Source organism: Oryctolagus cuniculus, chromosome 4, assembly GCF_964237555.1.
Source record: "Oryctolagus cuniculus chromosome 4, mOryCun1.1, whole genome shotgun sequence".
NCBI classification, from domain to species: domain Eukaryota; kingdom Metazoa; phylum Chordata; class Mammalia; order Lagomorpha; family Leporidae; genus Oryctolagus; species Oryctolagus cuniculus.
The window spans coordinates 172,851,110-172,878,273 of record NC_091435.1 but is presented as its reverse complement, the minus strand read 5'-3'; the positions used below and the strand labels follow the sequence as shown (position 1 = coordinate 172,878,273).

General features: G+C 46.6%; 1 protein-coding gene and 2 long non-coding RNA genes across 28 annotated transcripts in view; 1 reads left to right on the top strand and 2 right to left on the bottom strand.

Annotated features, from left to right (window-relative positions):
- LOC103350379 (uncharacterized) overlaps positions 1-27,164 on the top strand; it is a 547,263-nt gene that overhangs the window by 67,647 nt on the left and 452,452 nt on the right. The window lies entirely within an intron of this gene.
- The window catches only part of STAC (SH3 and cysteine rich domain), a 146,230-nt gene that overhangs the window by 41,299 nt on the left and 77,767 nt on the right, over positions 1-27,164 (bottom strand). For all 3 annotated transcript variants that reach the window (XM_051858945.2, XM_002716238.5, XM_070072956.1), the window contains 4 exons: positions 10,717-10,817; positions 8,464-8,545; positions 7,330-7,445; positions 1,534-1,612 (listed from right to left, as the gene is read on the bottom strand). In XM_051858945.2, coding sequence (XP_051714905.1) covers positions 1,534-1,612; positions 7,330-7,445; positions 8,464-8,545; positions 10,717-10,817 — 378 coding nt within the window. The remainder of the gene's footprint in view (positions 1-1,533; positions 1,613-7,329; positions 7,446-8,463; positions 8,546-10,716; positions 10,818-27,164) is intronic.
- On the bottom strand, positions 11,082-26,680 carry LOC138849413 (uncharacterized). The gene is made up of 2 exons (XR_011388275.1): positions 24,078-26,680; positions 11,082-23,413 (listed from the first exon to the last, which is right to left on the bottom strand). It is a non-coding gene; the product is annotated as an uncharacterized lncRNA (long non-coding RNA).

Sequence of the window (27,164 nt, the reverse complement as noted above, 5' to 3'; positions counted from 1 at the left end):
AGATGGGCCAAGGACCAAACGTCTGCATTGCAGTTGGTGGTGAGGAGGCCGTGCGTGATGCTGGTGAGCAGAGTGTTAGGGGAAGGCTGGAAGCAGAAGTCAGGCTCCGGGCGGAGCAGCTGACCCGACTTGAAGTTTTAACATGCAAATCTAGTTTATCTTTATAAATACAGTCTTTGTCAGCGTAGCTCCTCAGGTGTGAAGAGCTCAGGTTGCTGGCCAAATTCAGCTGCCAGAACTGCAATACCAGACGGACATGGGCCCCGGGCAGCCCTGCTATGGTGCTGCCCGCTGTGAGGCTCCCCTGGCAGCCAACACCTTCTAATTTATCTTTCTAATGGCACTGCTAAGTGCTCAACAAATGTTTGCATTGATCTAAAAGTACAGTTTCCCCCATGTGATGCCAAAGAATGCTTCCCCTGGAGCAGTGAGCTTTAGCAGATGTGTGTGGGCTTGGCCAGGGGGCCTGTGGTGAACCCTGATGCTTATTTAAGAAGGAGGGACATGGAGCAGCCAAGCACATGGGTCTTGTGGGAAACATACAGGCACAGTCCTAACTATAGTGAATTCCCAGAGCGCCCTAAGTAGGAGCCATACCTCGTTCAAAGACAGCTGCTGACAGAGCAGCTACATGGCATGGAACACATAGCTTCTGCTTCTGGGCTAGAAGGGCACGGGTGACCAGTCGGGTGGCATTCTGTCCCAGGCAGCACATCTCCATGCTTGGCACGCAGGCACGGGAGCCCGCGGGGTAACTTCCGCTGTGAGTGCTCTTAGCCCAGCGTGACAGTGCAGGTCAGGACCTACAGCCTTGCCAGACTGGGAGTAACCTGAGCTCAATTTTGTGGCTGAGGTACTTTTCCCGGTGACAGTAAATGCGTCATAGATATTTTCTGATAAATGGGTGAAGGTTAAGTAGTTGTTGATGTCAAAAAGGCTCATCAAGAAGGTATCCACAAGCGTCTGGCTTTGTGTTTTTAAGCTCTGCTTTAAGAGATGGTTCTTAATTGTTAGCAAGCAATAGTAGAGGGTTAGCATTTAATAAATCTTTTTAGAAATGGTTGCAACAGAGCCTTCATGTATCAAGAGATTAAATACTACTTTTAAGAATGTCTGGCTGCATGGTATACGTGGGCTTTTGAGAGGCGTGGATGTCTCTGCTGGGGAGGAAGACGAGGGGGAGGCCCATGCCCCTCCAGCTGCTTTGAGCTGCCTTCAGTTTAGCATGAAGTCGTTCCTCCTGGCCTGGTTTGCTCATCTAATCTGCACCAGTGGAGGACACAATGACTCCTGAACCCAACACAGCCAAGTCCACAGGCGTGAGAATTCAGGAGGCAGAGCTCCCGAAAACGCGAGAGTCGGCTCACTGAAGTGAGCGGAAACCATGCCCAGTTTCCCTGCAGAACGCTGCACACCTGTGCAGGTGGAATCCCAGAGCTGGCAGGGAGAGAGGGGGGCCTGCAAGGCCGCCTCACCTGCCTGCCGACCCTGACTCAGGAGACTCACGCATGTGCCGGGCGGCGCCTCACTCACCACTGTTGCTGCGTCTCCGCAGGTCGTACCCGCTTCCTGGCCCGTCAGTCTCCTCAGGAACCTCCACCAGGTCGGAAGTCTTGAAGGAAAGGGGGACAGCAGGCAATGAGCAGTGTTGCATCAGCGAGTCAGCCGAGTCCTGATTCTGATGTTGGGAGAAGACCTCGCTCCTAAGAGCCCAGTCGCTATGGTTTTGTTTAGCCAATGTCCTCGAGGCTGTGTGTTCCCTCGGGGGCACTGCACCTCCCCAGGTGTGGGTGGCAGGCTCAGGCTTGGCTGTGCAGGTGCGCAGTGAGCACTGAGTGAGCCCCTAGATGGCCAGGCCACAGCTGAGCCTCTTCCCAGGAAAGCAGAAATCCTTTCCCTATCTTTGTACTTCAAATGTTTGATAACACTACAGGGAAATTTAAAATATTAATTAGAGAGAACAAGACACACTACTGTGTGATTTGGGTTTAAGTTAAAAGTTATCTCCAGTACTGCAAAAAAATCAGTCAATTTCTTTGTAACACATTATGCTGTTTTAAATAAGTCATCTCATTCTGCTTCTTAGATTACAGAAATAACGATTAGAATAACAACAGCCATGATAACAGCAATAATAATGGTTTCTGATTATTTACCTTGTGCTGGGTTTCATCTCATCGATTACTCACAATAATCTCATGATAGACCCATTTTTCAGGCAAGAATCTAAAGCCCTGAGAGAGAATGAGTGGCTCTAGTTGAGGCCCCACAGCAGCTATGAAGGGGTGTGCACCCCAGACACTGTCCGCAGAGCTTGTGCCTTTGTGCAGCGCGTGCCAGAGCAGCTTCCCGGGCTGGTGAGAGCCCTCACGGCCACCGCGTCAGCAGCACAGACTTGGTCCTGGGAGGAGCATCTGCACCACAGGAATTGGCAAGTGCCACAACTCAGGTTTCTGCTCCAAGCTGGTGGTTGAACTCGTGTCAGCACACGGCTGACCACCTCTTTCCAAGCCATGTGCCCTGGCTTCTGTCAGCCTGGCTCCGCTCTCTTCAGCAAAGGAACAAGGGGGCTTTTGAGGAGAGTCACATTTTAAGAAACAATTTATATCTGATGATCCGAGAGGAACACAACCTCCCCACCCCTCCCCGCCACCCCACTCTCTAGGCAGCTACAGAGGGGGTTTTGTTGTAATTCAGTTTTCTTACTTATAATTCATTCTTACTTGTATGGCCATTCTTACTTGCATACTTGCATGGCAGATCAGAAAGCAGAGCAAGATAAATTCGCAGGGTCTCTGAGTCACTCACACCCTGCTCCTTGGAAGCTCAAGATTTCTGCATTGGAGTTGCTTGGCGGAAAGTTTCATTTATGTCCATGTCATCGTATGAAATGGAAGGTTTCTCGTCAGCTAGCCAGCTAACTCAAAACGATGTTTTTGAATTTGGTTTCTGTTAGCTGTCCTAGAGCCATCAAGCCTTTTATATTCTAGAACGTTTGAAGGCATATTAAAGAGAACATAATGATTTGGAAACAGCCAGGCAGCGACTTCCTGACCATGTCAAACAAATGCCTCTCTAGTCCCAGAAGAAAATAAACCTGTGGAACAAAGCTTCCCTCTGTGGGAATGAGTTAGCTTTAGGACATAATGCTACCAGTAGAACAGCCGAACTTCATTATCACCTAACCCTGAAGGAAGGAAGCAAAATCATTTTAAAGGACCCATCACTTATTTCTGTTTTCTTCCACTGGGGCAAGTAGGACTTCAGGAAAAGAGCAAAGCGACAGATATTTAAGTGCAATTTGATTTGTCTTTGTCTCCCTGCAGCTCTCAGAACAATGCCCTCGCAGAGCAAACTCCAACAAATATTTGCTGATAGAACCAGGCAGCTATAACTGGACACTGATGAATGGACTCATTGACAGTCAGAAATTAGGCGTTTTGCCCCAAAAGCTGGCATATAGGTTCCAGATGTTGCTATGGTGGTTTTGAGACGAAAGCAAACTGAATATCCTTTGTTGTCCCTCTGATGGTCTTGCTGCATCTTAGCATCAGCCAAAAATGTGGAGGGTGAAATGGCATCGCTTACTCGGCCAGTGTTTCTGAGGACTTCCCTTTGTCATGAGCTAAGCCAAGCTCAGAAGCACAGGAGCAGCCACCTGCTGCGAATGTGGATAGACCAAGGCCATCGTGAGGGAGAATCTGCTCTGCTTTGCCCTCCGTGGGCTGGCTTTCCATCTGCCCTTCCACCAGTGTCAGCCGTAGACAAGACACTAGATAATGCTTGGCTGGAGTGCAGTGAGGCTGAGTTTCTTCCCACCAGAGATGGGAGACAATGCAGGCCTGTTCAGAATGCAGGTCAGAGTGGACACAGGTCCACGCTCTGGCCAGTTCTGTCTGTGCTTTTCTCTTGATGGCTGGGCGGTAGCTACAGAAGGTCTTGATTTGTAAGGGTTGCAGGCCGGGAGGCAGCTCTCGGCTTTGGGGAGGCAGCTCTGGCAGGAATGGTTCTTTTCATACCCACCCCAGGGGGAGATGCAGTGTGCTTTACGGGATTAGGGAGACAAGGCGGTTAGCATCCTTTAATCCCTGCCCGAGACTTCAGACCCCACATCCGGCTGCTGTAAATGTGTGACTCAGAAGCTGTTCTCCGGAGCAGGAGGAAGAGCAAGTGTGAGCGTGCAAGGGGGAAGCAGAAGGAGGAAGCCAGGGGCCGGTGGCTTTGGAAGCAGGTGTTACACTTTTAATTTAACTCCATCATTCTCAGGTTGTAATGTGCATCAAAATGACCTGGAGGCTTTGTTAATACAGGGATTATTTGGCTCCCTGTATAAGATTCTCTGATTCTGTTGGTCTGAGAGGGAAACCCAAATTTGCATGTCTAACAAGTTCCCGGATAATGCTGGTACTGCTGGCCCTGAGGCCACACACTGAGAACCACAGGTTTAAATTCCTGCAGCTGGAGGTCTTTCTTGGGTGTTTACAAGTTTGGCTGAGAAGGGTTTTGATTAATTGATTGATATTAGTGAATATTTCCTGAGGATCTATAGTGGGCCAGCACTGAATGTTAACAGCAGCTCTGAAGTCAGGGGGTATTGGAGTCCCTGGAGGCGGGCAAGGCTCACGGAGGCCCGGGCTAGATGAAGTAGGGCAGAACCTGGGCCTTGGGAATGCTGCATCGTTCTCCAGTGGGTTCTGAAGCCCCCTCCACCCCCCACCCCTCGAAGTTTGAGAATCACTGGGATAAGGGAATGGAAATAAAGCGATGCAAACAGGCCTTTCATTTAAGCAGCTTAATCTAGTTGAGGAGGGGGTTGGAGAAGGGAGACGGTGAAAATTATTAGGCAATCTCTAGATCCCGGGGAAGCAAGCTGGTTGCTGTAGGAGACCAGGGGAGAGGCTCTCACCCAGCCAGGCAGCTCAGGGAGGTGTTGTCTGCAGGGAGGTAGACACAGAGTGTGGGCCCTCAGCCAGAGCATGGCTTTCCAGACAAGGGCAAGTTGTGCCGGGAGCAGAGGGCATGAGAAATGGAGTACTGGATGCCCGTGAGTCCTTGCTAATTCCTCCTCCTTCAAGCATTTCTGGAGTGCTCCGAATGTGCCAGGCAGCTTGTCTGGCTGCGAGGTAATGAGATGAATTATGAATGGGCTCTGAGGCATAGTCACTCAGTACCTGGCATGGTTTTGAAATCCATGCATAGGTTTTTTTTTCTTAATATGCATTTTCCATGAAGCCTTTGAAGACATGCATAGATTTCAAAAATTTTTTGTACCAAAATAAATTTATGTTTTAATTCTACTTTCCTCAAACTTTTGGAAGTTTTTTATATATTTGAATACAAAATGAATCCTATCCATATGCACTTTGTATATTTTTATCGCATTTAGCATCATTTCTATCCTTTGAGTAAATGAATTAAAATTATCATTATCATCTGGACTGCCAAATGATAATGTTCGCTTCTCTGGAAATCATCAGGATTCGGGTATCTTAAAATGTGATAAATCATACCCTCATTGCTCTGAGCCAAACTTTCCATTCTTACTATGAAATCTTTCACCACTCATATAGCATAGTTATTACACGCTAACGCATATATGTTATGTCCTTAATAAAATAGAATAAGGCGTATAAAAGTGTATTTTAAAAAAAAAAATGTTAAGCAGTGCTGTCATCTTCCATCTTTTACTGTACTGGTGTGTTCTTCAGAAATAAGTGAATTCTAAGCTATGTCTTCTGCTTTTATGTCCTACACAGTGCTAGTGAGCTGTGGGCTGCTCATTCGTGCTTGAAGAGAAGCAGAAAGAACTAATTAACATGAATTTTATGTACATCAAGGAAAAAGTAAAAACTATTTTCAATTAGAAATCAATGGAAGGGTTGGGCATTGAAGTGTAGCCGGTTAAGCTGCTGCCTGCATCACCTGCATCTCATTTGGTCACCAGTTTAAGTTCTGGCTGCTTCACTTCCAGTCCAACTCCCTGTTAATGCACCTGGGAAAGCAATGAAAAATGGCCCAAGTCCTTTGGCTCCCGGACTCATGTGGGAAACTGGATGAAGCTCCTGACTCCTGGCTTCAGCTTCAGCCTAGCCTGGCCCTGCCATTGTGGCCACTCAGGGAGTGAACCAGTGGATGGAAGATATTTCTCTCTCTCTCTCTCTCTCTCTCTCTCTCTCTCTCTCTCTCTCTCTCCCCCTCTCCCTCTCCCTCTCTCCCTCTCTGCCTCTCTCCCTCTCTCCCTCTCTCCCTCTCTCCCTCTACCTCCCTCCCTCCCTCCCTCTTACTCTGCCTTTCAAATAAGTAAATAAATCTTTAAAAAAGAAATCAATGGAGTATAAGAAGAGCAGGACATTTGGTGAGTTTCAAGACATTTTCTAGGATCACCATGTGGCATCAGTCAGAGCCCATAAGAACCTTACCTACTTTCTTACCTACAATCTGAGGTTATCTTGTGGATTGACCAATGAGGAAGCTGCCTCAGCTCAACCCCTGAGAACCCAGGTTTCTGCCCCATCATTCTTCCCCTAATCTACGGTCATTGATGCTGAGAGGGCTACGTGGGCCAGACCATTTGCAGGCTCATCTGTCATGCCCAGAAGTCTCTAGTCCCAGGAGCTGTGACAGTGGAATAGGGAAGTCAGTGCAGGCTAGCCCAAGTGGCCATGTGGACTGGAAGGTCCTTGCCTCTTGCAGGAGGGATAGTGGCTTTTAGCATGGGCTACGGAGTTGCCCAGTGTCTTGGGACATTTATAGGAATTCTGGTTGGGTTGATAATAACAGAGATGCAGTGAATAGCCAGTTCAGATCGGATAGAATGCAGGAGAGGTAACTGGGGAGAGGAGTGTCCTATGGAGAGAGACTGCATGGAGTCAGAGGCCAAGCGTCTCTAGGGAGGCGGTTGTCTGTGTGAAAACAGGAGATGCATCTGAGAAGATGCAAGAAATCTCGCCATCCTTTTCTGGGTGTAGCTGCAAGGAGAACTGGGCACAGCCAGGCTTCCCCCGCTTCTGTCCATCGTGTGAGTCAAACGTGTTTCCTCGTGTTGACTGATATGGTATCTAACATTGGTGGGAGGGTGGAGGGCGGGAGATCCAGGGGAGGAATCCAGGAGCCTGAGGCTAAGACATGGTCTTCCATTAGGAAAGAACAATGACCTCTGGGTGCCAGCAACAGAAAGTTAACCCTTCGTGTCCCGGAGCATGGTGCCCTTCCTTTGGGAGGCCTCCTGGCTCCCAAGAGACCAACCCTCATGAGGCGTCTGGGTGGAACCCCTCCCACTACAGTGTCTGCGGCCAGCCCTGCCAGAGACCAGGGGAAGAGGACAATTACAGAGGTTCTGCGGGGTGAGTCCGAGCCACTGCCAGAGCTGCCCTTCTTCATCCTCTGGGCCAGGGAGGTGCCGAAGCGCAGGGTCTCGTAGACAGGGTCCACCTTGTTGCCACAGGCTGCAACAGAAGAGAAAGCTCATCTGAGAAAGCTCCGCCGAGGGAAGTCAGCCGACCCCTGCCGCATCTCCGGGGTGGGCGGGGCCTGTCCTGCGCGGCAGCCAGAGCTCTTGGGGAGGTGGCTTTTCTGCAGCCAGGTTTTCTCACAGATTTGCTCCTCAGCCCAACACGCCAGGTCCCTGCACTGCACCCAGCACTGCCAGTGAGGACTCTGCTTCTAGCCCTTCCTACTCGGTTGCTTTTCCTCTTTCCTTACCCACCCCCAGAACTCCAGTTTCTGCCCACAGTCCAGTTTTATTTCCCCTAGTGGGAGCTCTGCTCATCGTGACACAGAAGCCAAGACAGTTTGTAATAGGAGGCAAAGTGGTTTTTCTGAAAGCATTTGACATTGCCAGGCCTCATGAATTTCTAATTAAAAAATTTCTAGTTTATAAATTTCTGGTTTATAACTTGTCCCCCTAAAAAGGCAGAAATAGATGTAAAGATCTGCAGAGAGGGAAAAAATTAGCAGAAGTAGACTGAAGGATATTATTAAAGAAGAAATCCAAGCCAGGCATATCTATAAATACAGGCATTTTTGGCCCTCATTAAATAATAACTGATATTCACTGAGTTCCTTCTAAGTCTATAATCTATGCATATTTTTATGACGATGATGAAAGCCCATAATTGCTGTTCTCATTTGAAAGGATCTGACAGGCGAAATGACTTGTTCAAAGATGCCCTGTTGGTCAGAGGGGAGGCTGGGCCTCGCCCCAGGGCTGCAACTGGCTGGACTGCATGTTCTCTGTACACCACCATACTGCTGATGGCTGGGAGAGCAGGGCAGCAGCCGTGGGGACTTGGGCTTTTTATCAGCTTCATCAAGGAGAAGATAATTCCTGGAGAATTGGGTCTACTGTATGTTTTTCTTTTTTCCAACAAAACAATCACACCTCAAAACAGCCCTGGGAGGACAGCAACCGTTGATGTTGACTTGGCTGCCCTAAATCTGTTGGCCATAGATGTCTCAACTCACCAATGGGCATAACTTCTTTAATGCATCCAAACTGTTCATGGATGAGCAATGGGGAACTGTAGTAACGCCGAAATCCCTTTGGCTAGAGAGAATGAGAAAGGAAGGGCTTAATGTCAGCAAAGAGATAGAGAAAAACCACACACACACACACCAAAACAAAAAAAACAAAAAAACCAAAAAAACAAAAAAACCCTGAAACTAAAACAAACTAAGCTGTAGGCATTGTGGTGCAGCAACTTGGGATGCCCACACTGCATATCCCAGTGAGCCCCACCTCTGCTTCTGATCCCACTTCCTGCTAAAGCCCACCCTGGGAGGCAGCAGATGAGGATCCAAGTGCTTGGGTCCCTGCCACCCATCTGGGTGACCTGGAAGAAGTTCCTGGCTTTGATCTGGCCCATCCCTGGCTGTTGTGGGTACTTGGAGAACGAACCAGAGGATGGACTTCCTCTCTCTCTCTCTCTTTCCCTTCCTCCCTTCATCTCCACCTTTCAAGTAAAAATAAATAAACCTAACAAAATAGGACCCAGTGATCTCTCTTGGGGCAGCTCCCTGTCTCCCTTTAAGGTGCTGACATAGCCTATTAATTCTACCATCTATCCCCAGCAAGGGGGTTGGGAGACGGAAGTATAGTTGACAATAAGCAAGTTAATGATTCCTCCAGGAACCAAGCCCCTGCACCGGCCCTCCCTAGCCTCTTCTCCTGTAGGGCACTGCAGCCTGCGTTGTGTGCAGGATCCTCACTGTGTCCCAGGATGAAAATGAACGGCTATGCATTGTTGCACCACAGCTCCTTCCTGTGGCTTGTCAGAGCCATAAAAGGCCCAGGCGTGGGAAAATGGGCCTCAGAGGTAGGCCTGCAGGTCCTTGTATATCTCAACAGCATCATCCAGAATGATTTGCTTTGAGTTCTGGATTCTGTTCTCTGTTTTTCTGATCTCTCATGCATGGTCTTTGCATGGTTGTGGGATTTTTCCTCTAGTGAAAGGGAGTAGTCAGGGGTTGGGAGACGAGGACACTGCACATCAGAGTAAGTAGAGGGATTTTTCTAAGATCCAGGGCTTACTGCACCCACCACTGGAAGGGAACTTAATGGCCCAGTTCCTCCTAGCATTCCAGAGTCCTCTTCAGTGTTCCTGGAAACTGGTGTCCTCGTGTTTGATGGGAGCGGGGCAGAATCACTCATTATCCTGCTAACTCACTCCAGGGGCTGGTATTTGGCGATGTTACCCAGGATTGTTGATAGTTGGTATCCACTAACTCTAGGTCTTTTCCCTGGAGCCACAAAGGACAACAGAATTCCTGTTCTAAGGTCTTAGATTTTTAGACAGTTGTTATATCCAGGTAAGCACTCTTGTGCATAGACATTCTTGATCCTTTTTATAATTTTTTGGCATTCTTAGTTTCAGATACCCTCAACTGTCATACCAGGATGGAAGCCCATACACCTGCAATGGCATGATCAGCTCTCAATGGCCAGGATGGTCCAGTCTCCCTTGGTTTCGTCAACATGATTCTGTTAAAGTGGAGTAGATTTTTTACTGATTTTTTTGGGGAGATTTGCTCTAATTCCCTCCTGACTCCCTCTGAGCTGAGAGCCAATGAAGGATCAGGGTGATCTGCCATGCTGGTGTGCCTGGGACTGAGGGGTTTCCTGGGATGCATGACTTTCTTTCAAAACCAGAACAGTCCCAGGATGTGGGACTTTGAATGCCAAAACTGAGAATCCCCACCTGGGAGAAGTGGATCACTCTATGAAGGCCTTGAATCCTTTTCCATGTGGGACATTTGTCTGTTAGCTTGACAGATCTCCCCTGTTCATTATGCTAATCAGGAAGCCAAGTTAGGGTGGCATTTGGCCAGTGATTAAGATTCCTCTTGGGATACCTGCATCTTATATAGCAGTGCCTGGATTTGGGTCCTTACTTCACTTGCTGTTTGAGCCTCCTGCTAATGCACACCCTGGACGGCAGAAGGTGGTGATTCTAGTACTTGAGTCTCTGCTGCCCATGTGGGAGACTCAGGTTGAATTGTTAGCTCTTGACTGCAGTCTGGCCCAGTATGGCTGTTGTGGGCATTTGGGGGAGTGAACCGGCTGTTGAAGATTTCTCTCTGGCTTTTGAATAAATAAAACAAATAAAAGCCAGTTGAAAGGCTGTGGATTCTGGGGTTCCTCCCCCCGGGGTTCAGGGCGGGAGTGAGCTCACTGGGAGAGGCAGTGCCTGGGCAGTGGGTCCGGGGCCCTCTCCTTACCAGCTTGCCCATGCACCGCTGGGGTGTGAGGCCGTCAGTGCACCTGTGGTGGATGCTCATCTTACAGGCCTTGCAGCGCAGTCCATGCTTAGCATTGGTTCCTGTTGGGCACACGGTTCACTTGGGTTAGGACACACACCGCCTTTCCTGGTGACTAGTCCGAAATCTCCGAAAAAGAGTTCTCCTCTGACAGTTGCATGAGGCTTTCAAAATGAACAAAGTATTGTGCTAGATTCCTTTTCCTTCTCCCATGTTTCCTATCTGAGATTTCAGCTCCAGTTTCTCCCCACTTCTTTCCTATTAACTACTCCAGAAATTGTCAGTCTCTGCTGCTTATTCTCTCAAGTCAAGTTGGCACCTTCCACTTTCTTTATTCTTCATATGGGTCACCCATTGTAGCTTTTCTGCATCTTTACTGGGTAATGCAAATCCTAACAGTTCACCCATCTTCCTATCACAGGGTCTGAGCTTGGACAAACTCTCAGGACAATGACTGATGAAAGAGCAGCGCCTAAAGCAGGGTTTAAGTTACAGTGGGGGCCGGCGCCGCGGCTCGCTAGGCTAATCCTCCGTCTCGGGTGCCGGCACACCAGGTTCTGGTCCCAGCTGGGGCGCCAGATTCTGTCGCGGTTGCCCCTCTTCCAGGCCAGCTCTCTGCTGTGGCCAGGGAGTGCAGTGGAGGATGGCCCAAGTGCTTGGGCCCTGCACCCCATGGGAGACCAGGAGAAGCACCTGGCTCCTGCCATCGGATCAGCGTGGTGTGCCTGCCGCAGTGCGCTGGCCGCGGCGGCCATTGGAGGGTGAACCAACGGCAAAGGAAGTCCTTTCTCTCTGTCTCTCTCTCTCTCTCACTGTCCACTCTGCCTGTCAAAAAAAAAAAAAAGTTACAGTGGGGCTGAGAAAGTCTTCTACAGTAGAGGAGAGGGGACTCAGATACAAGTCCCTGCCCAGAGAAAAGGGCAAAGGAGGTGGGTGGCAGTGAAATCACTGCTGTGGGCGGGGTGGGTCACTTAGCTTCGTGGGATGGGGTACCATCCCGGGTGAGAAGGAGGCAAAGGAATTGAGGCATGGCAGAGCCGTCCTGGCTGTTGGATTCTGCACCGCATCCTAAAGGACAGGAGCTCCAAGGGTGGGGCACTGGGAAGACAGAGACGTGGATTTGGGAGCTGTAGGAAGAGAGCAGCGGTGTCAGGCTGAAGGTGGCTGGAGGGGGAGTTAGGAGAGGATGTCCCAACGCGATGTTTCTATCTCCATGTAGTCTAGGACAAGAGTATGTAGGACAAGAGGTGCCACCTGCTCTGCCAGATGAAAGTGAGGCAACAGCCCGCCATGTAGATGTCAAGAGGAGGTGTCAAGCTGCATTTCACCCTTCTCAGGTGACCAGCACACCTCCAGTGTATTAGAAAGAAAGAGGAGATGTTGAGACAGGGTTTCTTTGTAGAGTTGTTGAGGTGCCATTAATCTCATCCAGACTCTTCTACCCTGGCGAGAAGGTTGAGGGCATTTTGTTGATTCCTCAGTCCTACAGAGAGGATCTTCAAGGAAATGATTTTAAAAGCTTGGCCTGTGCTCCCTGGACTCTAGAGAATGCGTAGCTTGGGCGTGGGAAACCATATACGTGTGACACATGGGTGAACTGCATCTTGTCAGCTTACTGAGGAGCTGTGGGTAGGTGGGCAAGGCCTGCGATCAGAAAGCTTATCAGGATAGTGAAGTGTGTGTAGAGAGCTCGTGATTCCCATGGACCAGATACGGGCTGTGTAGAAAGCTGCCGAAGAAGCTCACCTGGAGGGGCAATGGTTCCCCAGCAAAACAGGTCTCTTTAGAGTGGAGAAATAAGAATTAATGTGTTCACAGAGGGTGAGACGTGGTCATGGGTACTCATAGCTGAATGCAGATGTGAGGACCTCAGGGTGATGTGCAAAATCCACCCTCATCGCCGCTGACGCCTCCCCTTCCAGTGCCCTCATCTCGTCCTGGTGGCTGTCCTCCAAGCCAACATGTAGGTAGTGGCTGGAGTAATCTTTTGAAAATGCAATTGAATCACCTCCCTTCTTGGTTAAACGTCTTCTGTCAGATTCTTCCTGCTTTTTGTAGAGCTGTACAGAATGTTCACCCTGGGGTGAGCTGTGTGACTTGATGGGAGCCTGCCTTTAACTTCATCTTCCGTCACCCTCCATTGTTCATTATACTTTAGTTGTATGCCCTCCTTTTAGTTCATGAATGAAAGGGTCCTTTAATTCCTCAGGGTCTTTGCACATTTTTCTTTATATGCCTGACACTGACTTTTCCGTAAATCCCTCTTCACGTGGCTAGTGACCCATTTGGATAGCTTGTCATTTCTTCAATGACACTTTCATGAAAACATTTCACCTCACCTGTCTGAATTGTCATTTTCCTTTATTCTTTCACGCAGCAGTCTCTGGCTATCTTTCATGACATTTATCATAATTATTATTTATTTGAGTGTTTGTTTTTGCCTTCCTTTCCCTCTGGATTGTGAACTGAATGAGGCTAAGAACTACATCTGTTCATTGCTACTTTATACCCATTTCTGAGCATCATGCCCCATACATCTATGTTAAATAAATTAATAAAGAAATTAATTCATAGTCACACATGTAGTGAAGCAATGGTGACTGATTTAATTCATTGAAGTTTATTCATTAAGGTGCAGAAAGAGTATTTAAGAGCTGAAGGGTACCTGAAGATCTACCTGTATTATTTCATTTTAAGGATAAGAAGCCTGAGGGTCTGAGTGGTAGAGTAATTTGCTCCAGGCCAGAGGAAGTCCTGTCTACTTTCTCTGCTTGATCCGTCCTTCCTTGATTTGTTTACCTGTATAAAGCTTAAGGTGGGGCTAATTAGATGATTAGAAAAAGGGAGGGCCGGTGGCGCTGCTCAATAGGCTAATCCTCCGCTAGCGGCACCAGCACACTGGGTTCTAGTCCCGGTCGGGGCACTGGATTCTATCCCGGTTGCGCCTCTTCCAGGCCAGCTCTCTGCTATGGCCCGGGAGTGCAGTGGAGGATGGCCCAAGTGCTTGGGCCCTGCACCCCATGGGAGACCAGGAGAAGCACCTGGCTCCTGCCTTTGGATCAGCACGGTGCGCCGGCCGCAGTGCGCCAGCCGTGGCGGCCATTGGAGGGTGAACCAACGGCAAAAGGAAGACCTTTCTCTCTGTCTCTCTCTCTCACTGTCCACTCTGGCTGTCAAAAAATAAAAAAAAAAAGAAAGAAAAAGGGAGTGCACAGACCTGATATTCTACTGGGAAGAGCCATGGGCAAACCCTAGAATGAGCAAAGAACTAAACCCTTTGGAGGTATTACCTGAACACTCCTTTCAGGAAGGCATCATTGAACAGAAAGGAGGTCTGCTGTCAGAACTGCAGAAAGAAGCTGAAGTGACACATAAACACGCCATGAATTATCAGGTGTGTGCTTGCTCATAAGCACTAGCTGGGAAGTCCATTTTTTTTTTGAGAATAACCATTTAGCTGTAAGGCTGCTATGCTTTCCAAAGACTAGGCTTGGAAAGTAATGACTGACTTTTTGTTTTCAAATAGAGAACATTGTTTGTGCCCTATGTAGGAAGCAAGTAGAAACTTCAAAGAAGGAAGTATTTCATTGTGTGCTGGACTCTGAAATAATGTCATTATATATTAAGATTTATTTTCCTTTAGGCCCAAACACCATGACTTTAGTTTTCTTTGTCAGTTCTTGTGCATGCCACCATTTCCTATGAGTCAGGCCACCAGCAATTATTTGGTTTTAGGTGTTCCAGTTCCCACTGTGGAATAAGAGTGATTGAAGAGGAAAGCTTGCATTCAGGGGCTCAAAGAATAGTTCAAAGAAGTGACTCACAGCACAATAGTGGCATTAGTTTATTGTAACAAGATATGGAGAAATCATGTTCTGACTTGTTCTATTACTAGGGACCTCCATCACACTGCTGCATGTGACCCTTATGCCTGAGTGGGGTTGGGGGGGGGGATTGTTCTAATTTGAATCTTTCCCATGCTGGCTTTTTAAAATTAAGAAAGCTACAAATTCCTATGGCCTCAGCTATCTCTTTATCAAGTAGGAATAGTTGACTTATTCTCAGGGCTATGAAAAGAGTAGTGTCAAAATGCAGATGCTCCTTGATTTACACAGGGTTTATATCCTGATAAATTCACTATAAATTGAAAATATTATAGGTTAAAAATTCATTCAGTGCACTTAACCTACATAACACATAGCTGAGCAACATAGTACACTGTAGGGTGTCAGTTGTTTACCCTAGTGAATGTGTGATTGACAGGGGGTGATTTCATTACCACTGCTCAGCATTGGAGCTCAAGAAAATTCCAAAAACCAAAATTCAGAGTACAGTTTCATGAATACATTTACCTTTTGCATCATCATAAAGTTGAAAAAAAAGTCCTAAATTTAACCATCATAAAACAGGACTGTCTGTCTATATCACAAGATTGCATGTGTTGGCCGGCACCGTGGCTCAATAGGCTAATCCTCCACTTAGCGGTGCCGGCACACCGGATTCTAGTCCCGGTTGGGGCACCGGATTCTGTCCTGGTTGCCCCTCTTCCAGGCCAGCTCTCTGCTGTGGCCGGGGAGTGCAGTGGAGGATGGCCCAAGTGCTTGGGCCCTGCACCCCATGGGAGACCAGGATAAGTACCTGGCTCCTGCCATCGGATGAGCGCGGTGCGCTGGCCACGGTGCGCCAGCTGTGGCGGCCATTGGAGGGTGAACCAACGGCAAAAAGGAAGACCTTTCTCTCTGTCTCTCTCTCTCACTATGCACTCTGCCTGTCAAAAAAAAAAAATAAAATAAAGATTGCATGTGTTTAAATACTTGGACATAAAGTTATTTGGGTTAATGATGCTTAACTGAGTATATGAATTTGCCACTTAGTCATGACAAAAGCTCATGGAAATTACAGTCCAGGAATAAAAACAGAATGATATAACTACAAAGAACAAGGTTACTTGGAGAAATAACAAGAAGAGAAGAGAGTTTAATATCTGTCTGGTGGAAAGCAATGTAGAAAAAAGGGAAGACTGGATTTCTCAATAGCAATGTGGAAACAAGAAGGCTAAGGAACTTCTAAAACTGTTGGGCCGGTGTTGTGGCAGAGCGGGTAAAGCCGCTGCCTGCAATTACTGTGCTGGTTGGCATCCCAGATGCTCCCTTTCCAATCCAGTTCGTGCTAATGGCATGGGAAAAGCAATGGAAGATGGCCCAAGTGTTTGGGCCCTGCCGCCTCTGTGGGAGACCCGGATAAAGCTCCTGGCGTTTGGCTTCAGCATGGCCCAGCACTGGCTGCTGTAGCCATCTGGGGGAGTCAACCAACAGATGAAAGCTATCTATGTCTCTGTTCCACCCTCTTTCTCAATTCTGACTTTCAAAGTAAAAAAATAAATATTTTTAAAAGCTGTCAAATTTAAAAATCCCGACAGAAAATGATTCCAGAATTTTATACCCAGCCAAATTACCAACCCATATGAAAGCAGAATGAAGATATTGTCCAGTCTTTGGCGATGAAAAATAATTATTTTCTGTATATCCTCTCTTAGGAAATTGTTGCCTTAAAAATCAGGGAATAAAATCAAGAAAGAAAACTACTGGATCTAATAAACAGTAACAGAAGAAATGATATGGAGGAGACACAAAAGATATCCCCTTAATGACAGCTCTACAGTTGTCCTAGACTGGAGCTTCAAGATAAACTAAGGCAATAGATTTGAAAACAAAGGAACTTCAAGGTTCTGATGCTCCTGAAGTTTGAAAATTGTAAGAGATAAGTCATTTGACAGAGTTGTGGGATAATTTGAAAAAAAAAATCATAGATGCAGGGAAAGGTAAGGAAGTGAAAAGAGCAAATTATAATTTGAGGAAAAATACACTTTAGATAAGAAATCTAATCATAGTACAATACTTGAACCAGAAGCCAATAATTGTCACAAAAGTGCATAAATTAACCACCTAGCTAACACAAAGTAGTATTTAACTACTTGGGAAGATGACATTAAGGGAGGAAAGAATGTAAGTAGGCCACAGCAAGGAAGAAAGAAACAAGGGTTGGTCCATGTGGTAATAGAGTAGAATCTTCATCTTCAATGGCAGAAAGCCAACAAATGCTTGATTAATCAATAAGTAGCAGCAGAAACACAACATTTAGAAAAATTAAAATAATTGCCAGGAGAAACAAACAGGATGAAAGTGGTTGCCTCTCATAAGTGCATCTGGGATGAGACAGTCTTCATTGTAGTACATTCAGTACCATTTGTCTCTGATCTCATATGCTACTGTGACAAAAAGCAAGTAAAAAGAAGTCTCTGGAAATATGATCATCAGGTTAGCCTCTTTGAATGCTGTGGCTCTTGGTGTATGGAGATGCAGGGCAGACATGGGGCCAGTTTGTCACATATATTATTGGTTCTCAGCTGGGCAACTGAATAAGCAAAACCTAAGGCAGTTCTGAGTTTCATTTGAACACTGTTCACAATGATAGTTCACAATGAGAGGTTCACATGGAGTCTGTAATAGATCAGTAAATCCAGCGCTGCTCTGACTGGGTGTTTTATGATCATGCTGCTGTTTACTACAAAGGATAAGTGAGTTGTCTATATAGAACCAGATGTTGAAGTCCTAGACCGTGAAGACATCTACACAACAACATTGGGTGAAAGTATTGAAGACTTTTTCTCAATATTAGTGCAGAATCTTCTAAATTAGATGGCATGCTCTTGTTTCTTTGAAATGAAATTGACTACATATACCTGCAAAAAATTGGCCAGGCTCATTTTGATGAGATTTTGATAATAAGGCTTTGCTTCTCCCTTGGTCAAGTTTCATATTATGCAAGAGTTAAAAATAAAACAGGAAAAAATGATGATTTATACTTGACATCATTTAGCTACCAAAATAATTTGGAAGCTGGCACCGCGGCTCAATGGGCTAATCCTCCGCCTTGTGGCACCCGGCACATCGGGTTCTAGTCCCGGTTGGGGCACCGGATTCTGTCCCGGTTGCTCCTCTTCCAGGCCAGCTCTCTGCTGTGGCCCGGGAGTGCAGTGGAGGATGGCCCAGGTGCTTGGGCCCTGCACCCCATGGGAGACCAGGAAAAGCACCTGGCTCCTGGCTCCTGCCTTTGGATCAGCGCAGTGCGCCGGCCGCAGCGCGCCAGCTGCGGCGGCCATTGGAGGGTGAACCAACGGCAAAAGGAAGACCTTTCTCTCTGTCTCTCTCTCTCACTGTCCACTCTGCCTGTAAAAAAATAATAATAATTTGGAACATGAGTAAAAATAAAAATATACAAGAAAAGGTGGCTGATTAGGGAACAACATACTGCACTAGGCTAGGGATAAACAGTACAAAAAAAAAAAAAAAAGTGTAGGAAGTGCACTCCTGGCTGAGAATTGAATTGTAGAGGAAACCATGCTGGAAATCCTACAAGAGGAAGAGGAACCCTGTGGACCTGTGTGGAGGGTACAGACGCACAGGACAAACATGAACACAAGAACAACTGCAGCAGCCAGAAATCGCAGCTGGTGGCAGCCTGGAGACTGAGGTGAGACTAGACTGCACCGACCTGTAGTGATGTAGCCAGAGGGAGAGCATGGCAAGAGTCTGGACTGGAGCCATGGCGGGTAGTGATTGCTAGTGGTTGCCCATGGACCCAGTGGAAGTAGAGGGGGCGTGTTTATCTCACTCCAACTCCCTCCAACAGCACCTCTGCCTGGCTGAGAAAGGGTGGGTGCCATTTTGGGTTTGGGCACAGGCACAGCAAGTGGCTGAGACACGACACTGTCTTCTCAGCAGTGGCAGGGGGAGAGCAACATTCATCCAGTGGCTCTTGTATATACCTATGATCCAGAGATTCTAGTGGAGGGAATAATCCGCAGTCCCCACTGACTTTGAGCCTGGCTAGGAAGTGGCTGGGCAACCACGTAGGGCAGTGAGGTGCCCACAGCCTCCCAGGATCAAGAGGTCTAGGTGGAGCTGTCGTGAGGAACATCGGCCTCTCTGTTAAATGGACATGCTGGAAGGGCAGAGAAATATTTCTGCACCCAGCGACTATGGGAGCCTTGTGTGCTGAGACTGGGGACTAGCTGGTTACATGAGCAGTGCAGGGTGTAGCTGGGTCTCTGGGCAATCACTGGTGCGGCTGCATGTGCTTGGAGCTCCTTGGTTGCCCATAGCAGACCACTGCAGCAGGAACTGTGCTCACAGTGAGGACTGCACAAATCATTTGTGTGGTTCATGCGGTGGCATGGAACACACTGGGGACTAACACTGGGTCATTGAAATCTACCACACCCAACTCGGGTGTTACCCTGGGTACTTGCCCCACCGTGGGCACTGACCAGAGCTCCCTGGCCACACCCACTGTACACCTCTTGGTATTCACTAAAAGTACAGACATTCCATTAAGCTACAGAGGCATAGCGCAAAGATAAAAGCCCTCAGAGGAAAAAAACAACTATGACTCCACAAGTGCCTAAAAACAAACACAGAAATCCAAGAAGCAAGAATAAGGAAGACACCATGATCCCCCTTCCCAAAGAGATGCAACAACATTTCAGTATTAGATTGTGAAGATGAAGATATTGATGAAATGCTGAAAACAGAATTCAAAAAATAAATCATAGGATTACTCAAAAGCAATCAGAAGCAAATCCTTGAACTAAAGAAAACCATACATAACATGAATGAGTTTTTCCCTTGAGTTCACAGTTTAAAGAGAAATCAAAATGAATTGTTAGAAATGAAGAATTCAGTTGATCAAATAAAAAATGTGGTAGAAAGCCTGAACAGCAGACTTGGTGAGGCAGAAGAAAGAATATCTGAACTAGAAGACAAATCTTTGGAAATCCTACATTCACAACAAGAAAACCAAGAAAATAGAAAGCCTAAAAACAGTGTTGGAGATTTACAGGCTACTATAAAATGACCCAACACATGGGCCTTAGGGGTTCCTGAAGGTGTAGAAAGAGAGAATGCACTAGATAGCCTATTTCATGAAATGATCACAGAAAACTTCTCTGATTTGGAGAAAGAAAGGGACATGCAAGTAGAGGAAGCACACGGAACTCCCAACAGGCATTACCAGAAAAATCTTCACCACGACACATTGTAGTCAAACTTTCCACAGTAAAATGTAAAGAAAAGATTCTAAAATGTGCATGAGAGACACATTTAAAATAAACACTTCAAAGTTAGGGAGTCTGAAAGTGACATTCCCCCAAATCACATCCTAGAACCCATTCACCCCTGTGTCAGTTGGTGCAGCACCATTTTTTAAGTCACTTGGGCCAGACACTTTGGAAGCATCCCAGTCTTCTGTGCTGCCCACACAGCCTCCATGTGGAAAAACCTGGGGAGCATTCTCTGCAGAGCAGATCAAGACCCAGAGCCTTCTCTATTCTCCTTTTGCTGCATCTTGACAACTCTCCTCGATTACTGTCATAGGCTCCTCACTGTTCTGCTTTAATTCTCACCTCCTCTTCACCAAGTCTGTTTTTCACAGAGCAGTCAGAGCAACCTTTTGCAAATATAATGAAAGCTTTCTTATTCAGGGTAAAGGTGGAAGTTCTTCCAGTGGCCTCTAGGGTCACAGAAGATCTTTGTGTTCTGCCCCTGCGCTCTGGTCCCCATCCTCTCTGCCTCAACCCCACGCTGGCTACACAGCTGTCACTTAAGCACACCAGGCTTGCGCCTGCTTTGGGTGTTGCTGTAGCTGCTCTGTTTACTTGGGGTGCTCTTTGTGCAGAGTTCCTTCACCTTCTTGCAAATTTTACGCAGATTTTATCTTCTCGATGACATTAACTTCTGGCGCCACCTCAAGTGGTACTGCTGTACATGCTGGATCTTTCTCACCCACTTTTCATTTTTCTTCCCATATCCCTTATTATTTTAAACTATATTTCCATCTATGCATCATTCCAGCCATCCATCCAACCACCCATCCAACCGTGTCTCTCCAACTAAAATGTCACCTCTATGAAGGAAAAGGTCTTTATCTGGTTTGTTGACTGACAAACCTCAAGTGCTTAGAACCGTGCCTGGTACACAGGAGATTATCCACAAATGTTTGTTGAAGTAATTCCTATTTACGTTTGAGAGAAGGAGATGGTGCCTGACACTAATAACAGCATGCTCACAAGTAAGAAAAGAAAAACATTCACTGAAGGGGGCTCATTTTCTCCAAATAGTTCTGTAAACTTACCAGAATTTCAGTTGAAATCTCAAAGGGATTTGGGTGAGAGACTTCATAAAAATTGTTCTAAAATTAATCTTGAAGAGTACATGCCTGAGAATAGCAAATATTTCTGAAAAAGAATCCGTTGTTAAACCACAATAGTGATTAAATCAGGGCTCTACTGATGCATGCGCTGGACAGCATAACCGTAGTAAATTCAAAGATTAAAATGCTGTCTTTCAGATTTAGGGTTTGATAAGAGTGACTTTTCAATTCAGTAGTAAAATGAGGAATTGCCCGACAAATAGTGATGGGTCATTCAGTTAATTATTTGGGGAAAAATCCAGATACTTCATTCATAGCATATTCTGAGAAAAGTTTGAATGGGTAAAGAGATTTAAATTAAAATTGAAACTACTAAATTCATGAAGCAAATATAAAAGCTAGCTTATTTATGCTTGAGTAGAGAAATTCTAAGCATGATTTCATGAGAAAAAAGTATACCAAAGATTGACAAGCTTGATTACATAAATATAGTCAGTAGTACAAGACTGAAAGGCAGAGAGATTGCAGAAAATCAACGCCTTACATAATTAAGAGTATTTTAAGGAGTATACAGAAATTAGAAGATACTTTTACAAATTAACAGGAAAATGTGAATCAACCCAAGCTTCCCAAGCTTATGCAGTATTGTTCAAGGATATAAATAGATGCTTTAAATAAAAAGAAATGGGCCTGAAAGTTAAACACTTAATAAATCACAGATTTAGTAATCAAAGGACTGGAAATTAGAATGGTAAACCGTTTTTTCCCCATCAAATGTACAAAGATGAAACAGCTCCTAGGGAGAGCATCGTTGGTGGGCCGTGGGGCAGCCTGCTGCTGCGGGGCGGGGCGCTGTGGCCGCCTGGTCAGGCTGACGCCGGAGCACGCGTCAGGTGCGGCTCTCTGGGGCACAGCTTTCAATCCCAGAACTGGATCTTGAGAAAACAATTACTTTGCAATATTTAACTAGAAAATACTGTAGCTTTGCAAATGATAATAAAAAATTGGAAATCAACAAAATATCACCAAATCAAGTATGTGTTCATGAGAGTTTGGTACATACACAAGCAACGCACCTGTTTTGGCCCCTGAGATAATTTTCTAGTTAGTAATGATCGATAGAAATCTGAACGTCACAATATAAAGTGTCAACATGAGGGTAAAAATCAACGTGTTTAGACAGCTCTCTCTTAAAATAAACACATTGCTGATGTGAAACCTGGCAGGGCATATGCTAGGGTGTTAATAATAGTTCTGTGTGGGTGGTGAGATTATAAATGCTTATTAGTTCTTGTTTTTGTTTATTTGTATTTTCTCATTTTCTATAATCAGCATATTTTCTCTTTAATAACAAATAAAACGTTACTTATTTTGAAAGAGCGTGTTCTTATTTTTGAAAATTGTAGAAGGGAAGTCGTGTTGAAAGGAGAGGACGCTCTCTGGCAGTTTTGTTTCTGGAGTGCCTATTGTCAGGGATTGTGGTGGGCAGGGCGGGTGGGAGTCCCAAGCTTAGGGAACAAAGGGGCAGCCACTCCCGCTGACCTCCACTCACCAAGCAGAGGCGGGCTTTGTCCTGGATGTTGAGTTCTGGCCTAATGCAGCAGGCTCACCTGCTGTCCCTGCCCAGGGTAGCTGGGGGCAGCAGGCTGGACTTTTCCCTTCTGGACAACACCCTGAAGGCAGGGCCTTGCCCTGGGTGCTGGGCGCGTGTCCTGTAAAACACTGCAGTCTGTCCCAGCTCAGTTGCCTTCCCATTGGCAGAGCTGAGAGCCATCTCCCTTATTATCCTTTCAAAATTTAGTGGCTGTCTTTCAATGCTTTATTGCTTTCAAATCTCTTCAAATTCAAATTTTCTGGGCAGAGTCTCAGCCTCTGCACTGTTCACCTGCAGGGTCTAAAAATTTTCTGCTGTGTGTTTGTGGTGGGGAGTGGAGGAGAAGGGGCTGTCCTAGGCACATCTGGCCACATCCCTCCCTCTTCCACCCAAAACAGCCCCAGACCTTGTCAAATGCCTATTGGGAGGATAGGGTGGCCAGAAAAAAATACAGGAAGTCTACTTAAATGTGCATTTCAGATAATGAACTTTTTTTGCATAAGTAGACACCAAATGTTGCATGGTACAAGTGTGGTCCCAATACTGCCAGTGTCTAGACCCAGATTCTTTGATTTTTTTTTTTAATCTGAAATTCCACGTGGATGTCCTCTGTTTTTATTTTCTGAATCTTGAAACCTTCTGTGTGAGGCAGAACTGCCCACAGTTGAAAACCACTGATGAAGGGCAGCAAACGTTTTCTGTCTTCATTTGAAGCTGAGGAAACTGAGGCTTGGAGAGGGACGTGCTTGGTCTACAGGCACAGGGGAGATGGTGCAGAGCTGAGATGGGAACTCAGGGTCCTCGTTAGAGTCCCTCTTTCTTTCTTGTGTGCAGATGGGCTGCTCATCTTGACTTCTGAAAGGCGGAAAGCCGAGAGGCCATCAGTCAGGGTCTCTGGACATGGGGACTGTGCACCGCCCAGAACTGGGAGCTTTCCATGTGCTTTCTGCGGCACAGGAATTCGTTGAATTAGATGTTATTCCCCACTTAGCAGGTGGAAGGTTGAGGACAGGAGATGTTCAACAGTTCCCTGTAGATTACCTAGCTGGTAAGTGACAGAGGTGGAACCCTAATGTGTCCTGAACCCTGCATCTCTGCATGGTGTCCTTTTCTTATATATTGCTTCCCCCAATCAACCAGATTCGACTGAAATGTTCCAGCTGTATTTTCTGGTTGTATTTGAAACCAGGAATCAAAGAATGAACTGGTCCACAACTTTCTTAAAAAATACCATTTCTGACCAAAGCCAAGCAATGGAACTACTTGACTTGCCTTTTGGCCATGAAGCCAAGTCTGTCAAAAGAACGAGAAAGGGAGTGAGCAAGTGGGCAGTTCTGTAGACTGCACATCAGCTCCTGAGATTTTAAAGAAAAGACTTCATATTTTGGCTGTTTCTGCTCCACAGAAGCTGCTGCTAAGAACTGTGGATGAGTTTGGTGGTGGTGAGGCAGTTAACTTCTTTCAGGGTCCCTGCTGGGCCCAACCCAAACGCTGTCTTTCTCACTGGGTTTTTACTGACCTCTTCCTCCTTGAGAACTTCATCCTCTGTGCTTGGGTTTCCCCAGTACCCTGCGTCTGCCTTGATGGGTATTTACATGGGTATTTCCAGTTCTCTGACAGAGTACCCTATATTTATTAAGCACCTGTGGGTGGGGAAAGAATGAGATGCATATGCAAGAAATGAAGTTAGGAAATGTATTGAAAATCTACTTTAGCTCTTTTCTCAACTAGTGCATTTCATCTTCTCTCTAGTAGGTCTTCTCTCTACTAAGGCCTTGCACTTAGTGACTTGCTGCACTTTGATGTCACAGAATTTAGCCATGAAGGTATCTTCAAGCCTTGCAACTCAGAGTGCGATCCTTGGGCCAGAATCACTAGCATCACTCTTAGGAATACAGAAGCCTGGGCCCCAGACCAGATCCTCTAAATCAGGATATTTTAATAGGACCTTCTAGGTGATTTGTAGGCACATTTTTCCTTACAGAGCAATAGCCTAGGAACAGAAAATACATGGTAAATGTGATGGAGTCCTTAATTTTGGGTGCATGGCAGACACCACTAATCAACTACAATAACTTTCTCATTCAGGTATGTGGTGCTATAGAAGTTTCTTTGTAGTTCACTTCTGGTCAGTTAGTATGGAAGCCCATTCCCCTCACCCCCACCATGTCCAGCCAGCATTCCAGTTCTACAGATAAAGAAACCACAGCTAAGAGAACAATGTGATTGACAGATACTGCAGGGCTCCTTCACAGTAGAGCTGGTGTGAAAATCCTAGCCTTTAGCCTCCTGGTCTACAGGGCTTCTTATCACACCATGCTGGGAAGTTAAGTGACACAACTCAGACTGGGGCCTACCACCGATCTTCTCTTTCTCTCCATCTCCAACGTACTCTAGATTACACTTCCCAGTCCCCACAGTGTGGCGAACTAGAAAGAGTGTACGCTTTGGAGTTAGGGCATTATAGCTTAAACTGACCCTAACCCTTAGCTATCTCTCAATACTTGGGGGAAGGAAGGGAACATATTTTTCCATCACAGTTGAACTATACTCATGGGACCTTGATTAAAAATAACCTATCCCATCCCTCCCTTACCCTGTGTTTAATTGATAAGTTGATTTCCAAGTCTTCCAGGAAGCCGAATAATATGGGAATTGACCAGGGACTTTGAAATGCTATCAAACAAGCAGAAAGGGCCCAGTAAAAAAATATGGGGACCCCAGGCCACATTCCCCTGCTTACGTTCCCCACTCCTTGCTATACTATGTCTTTTCCAACCTCGTCTTGGCTTAAAAAAATTAATGGCATTCATTGTTTATAAATGCCTCTGTTGATCTTTCCTATTTCGGTTCCTGACTGCAAGTGGAAAAACTCTCTCTATTTCCCCCACCCCTCACCCGCACTTGGCCTTAAAAATAGCTTCGGGGGTTGGGTTGGGCTCCGGGCCTGGTGTTCGGAGTCTGCGCCTTTGCCCTCTGGGTCACCGGTTCACATCGTAACACCAGGGCTGGCACGCTTTGCTTCTGCTGCATGTGTTTGGCTTATGGCTCGGGGAGGAGGTGTCCTCCCGAATGATCACTTTCTCATGACCATCTGGGAAACATCTGGACATGACCCTCTTGACTCCCATGTTCAGGATCTCTGTGACCGGGTCTTCTGCTCTTTTCTCAAGTCTGCACTGTTGGCCATCTCATTTGTTTCCTTCAGAATTGTTCTTCTAGGTCAAGGCTGGAAAATTTGAATTTATCTCCAGGTCTCCAAAGCACTGAGGTGACCAGTCCCTTCCTGCCTTCTCCAAAATGCTTTCCTTGGAATTGGACAGATGATTTTAATCAACCTGCTTTTTGCACATAAAGATAGCTTGAGTAATGGTGAACAGGTTTTGAGTTTTATAACCTACCCGGTACTTTCACACGTTCCATTTTATTTGGTTGTCAGAGAAGTCTATGAAGTAGATATTATGATTTATAATATCATCTCAAAGCCACCAGCACTGAGGGAGAGTAAATCAGGTGTCCCAAGGTCACTCAGTCCACCTGCCCTCCAACTGCTCTGCGCCATCCTGTCCCTGCTGGCCCTCCCCTGCAGGTCTGGTTGGTGAGCTGGATTCTGATGATTCATGTAGCCATGTCCGCCTGCAGCACTGATGGTGACTGTCAAGGCAGGGAATAACGTGTCACTTCCTGATGTAAGTCTGGTGGGACAAATCCCTTTGTTCGTTATATATATATATATATATATATATATATATATTTTTTTTTTTTTGACAGGCAGAGTGGACAGTGAGAGAGAGAGACAGAGAGAAAAGTCTTCCTTTGCCGTTGGTTCACCCTCCAATGGCCGCCGCGGCCGGCGCGCTGCGGCCGGCGCACCGCGCTGATCCGATGGCAGGAGCCAGGAGCCAGGAGCCAGGTGCTTCTCCTGGTCTCCATTGGGGTGCAGGGCCCAAGCACCTGGGCCATCCTCCACTGCGCTCCCGGGCCACAGCAGAGAGCTGGCCTGGAAGAGGGGCAACCGGGACAGAATCCGGCACCCCAACCGGGACTAGAACCCGGTGTGCCGGCGCCGCTAGGCGGAGGATTAGCCTAGTGAGCCTCGGCGCCGGCCCTTTGTTCGTTATATTTTAGCAGAAGCAAGCCAAGCTAGGGAGCTTCGGTGTAACTCCTTAAGCAATGCGGTAGAGTGAGCGAGCATTCTTGAGAAAGGCAGGGATGTGGTGTTAGTGTGCTACTAGAAGAGATCTGGAAGCATTCTGTAAAGCAGGCGAGGAGACAGAGCTGGAAAGAAAGCATTTAGGAAATGAGAGGGACTGATGCCTGGACCAGGGTGGGAGTGGTGGGGAAGAGGCAGGGACTGGTGGTAGAGAAGCCACAGAAGCAGACCTGGCACAGTGTGGTCACGGGGGGGCTTTTGGACAAAAGTGAGCAGGGGAGAGGAGGAAGCACCATCTGCCTCCCAGGAGAGGACATCGGTGACATGGAAGGTGTTATGGAGGAAGGAGCTGTTTGTCCCACTGTGGAGGTATTTAAACATTTCAGCATCAACAAGACACATGGGCAGCCAACTTCTGGCCCCTGAAGTGAGAGACTGAATCTGGGGGAAAGA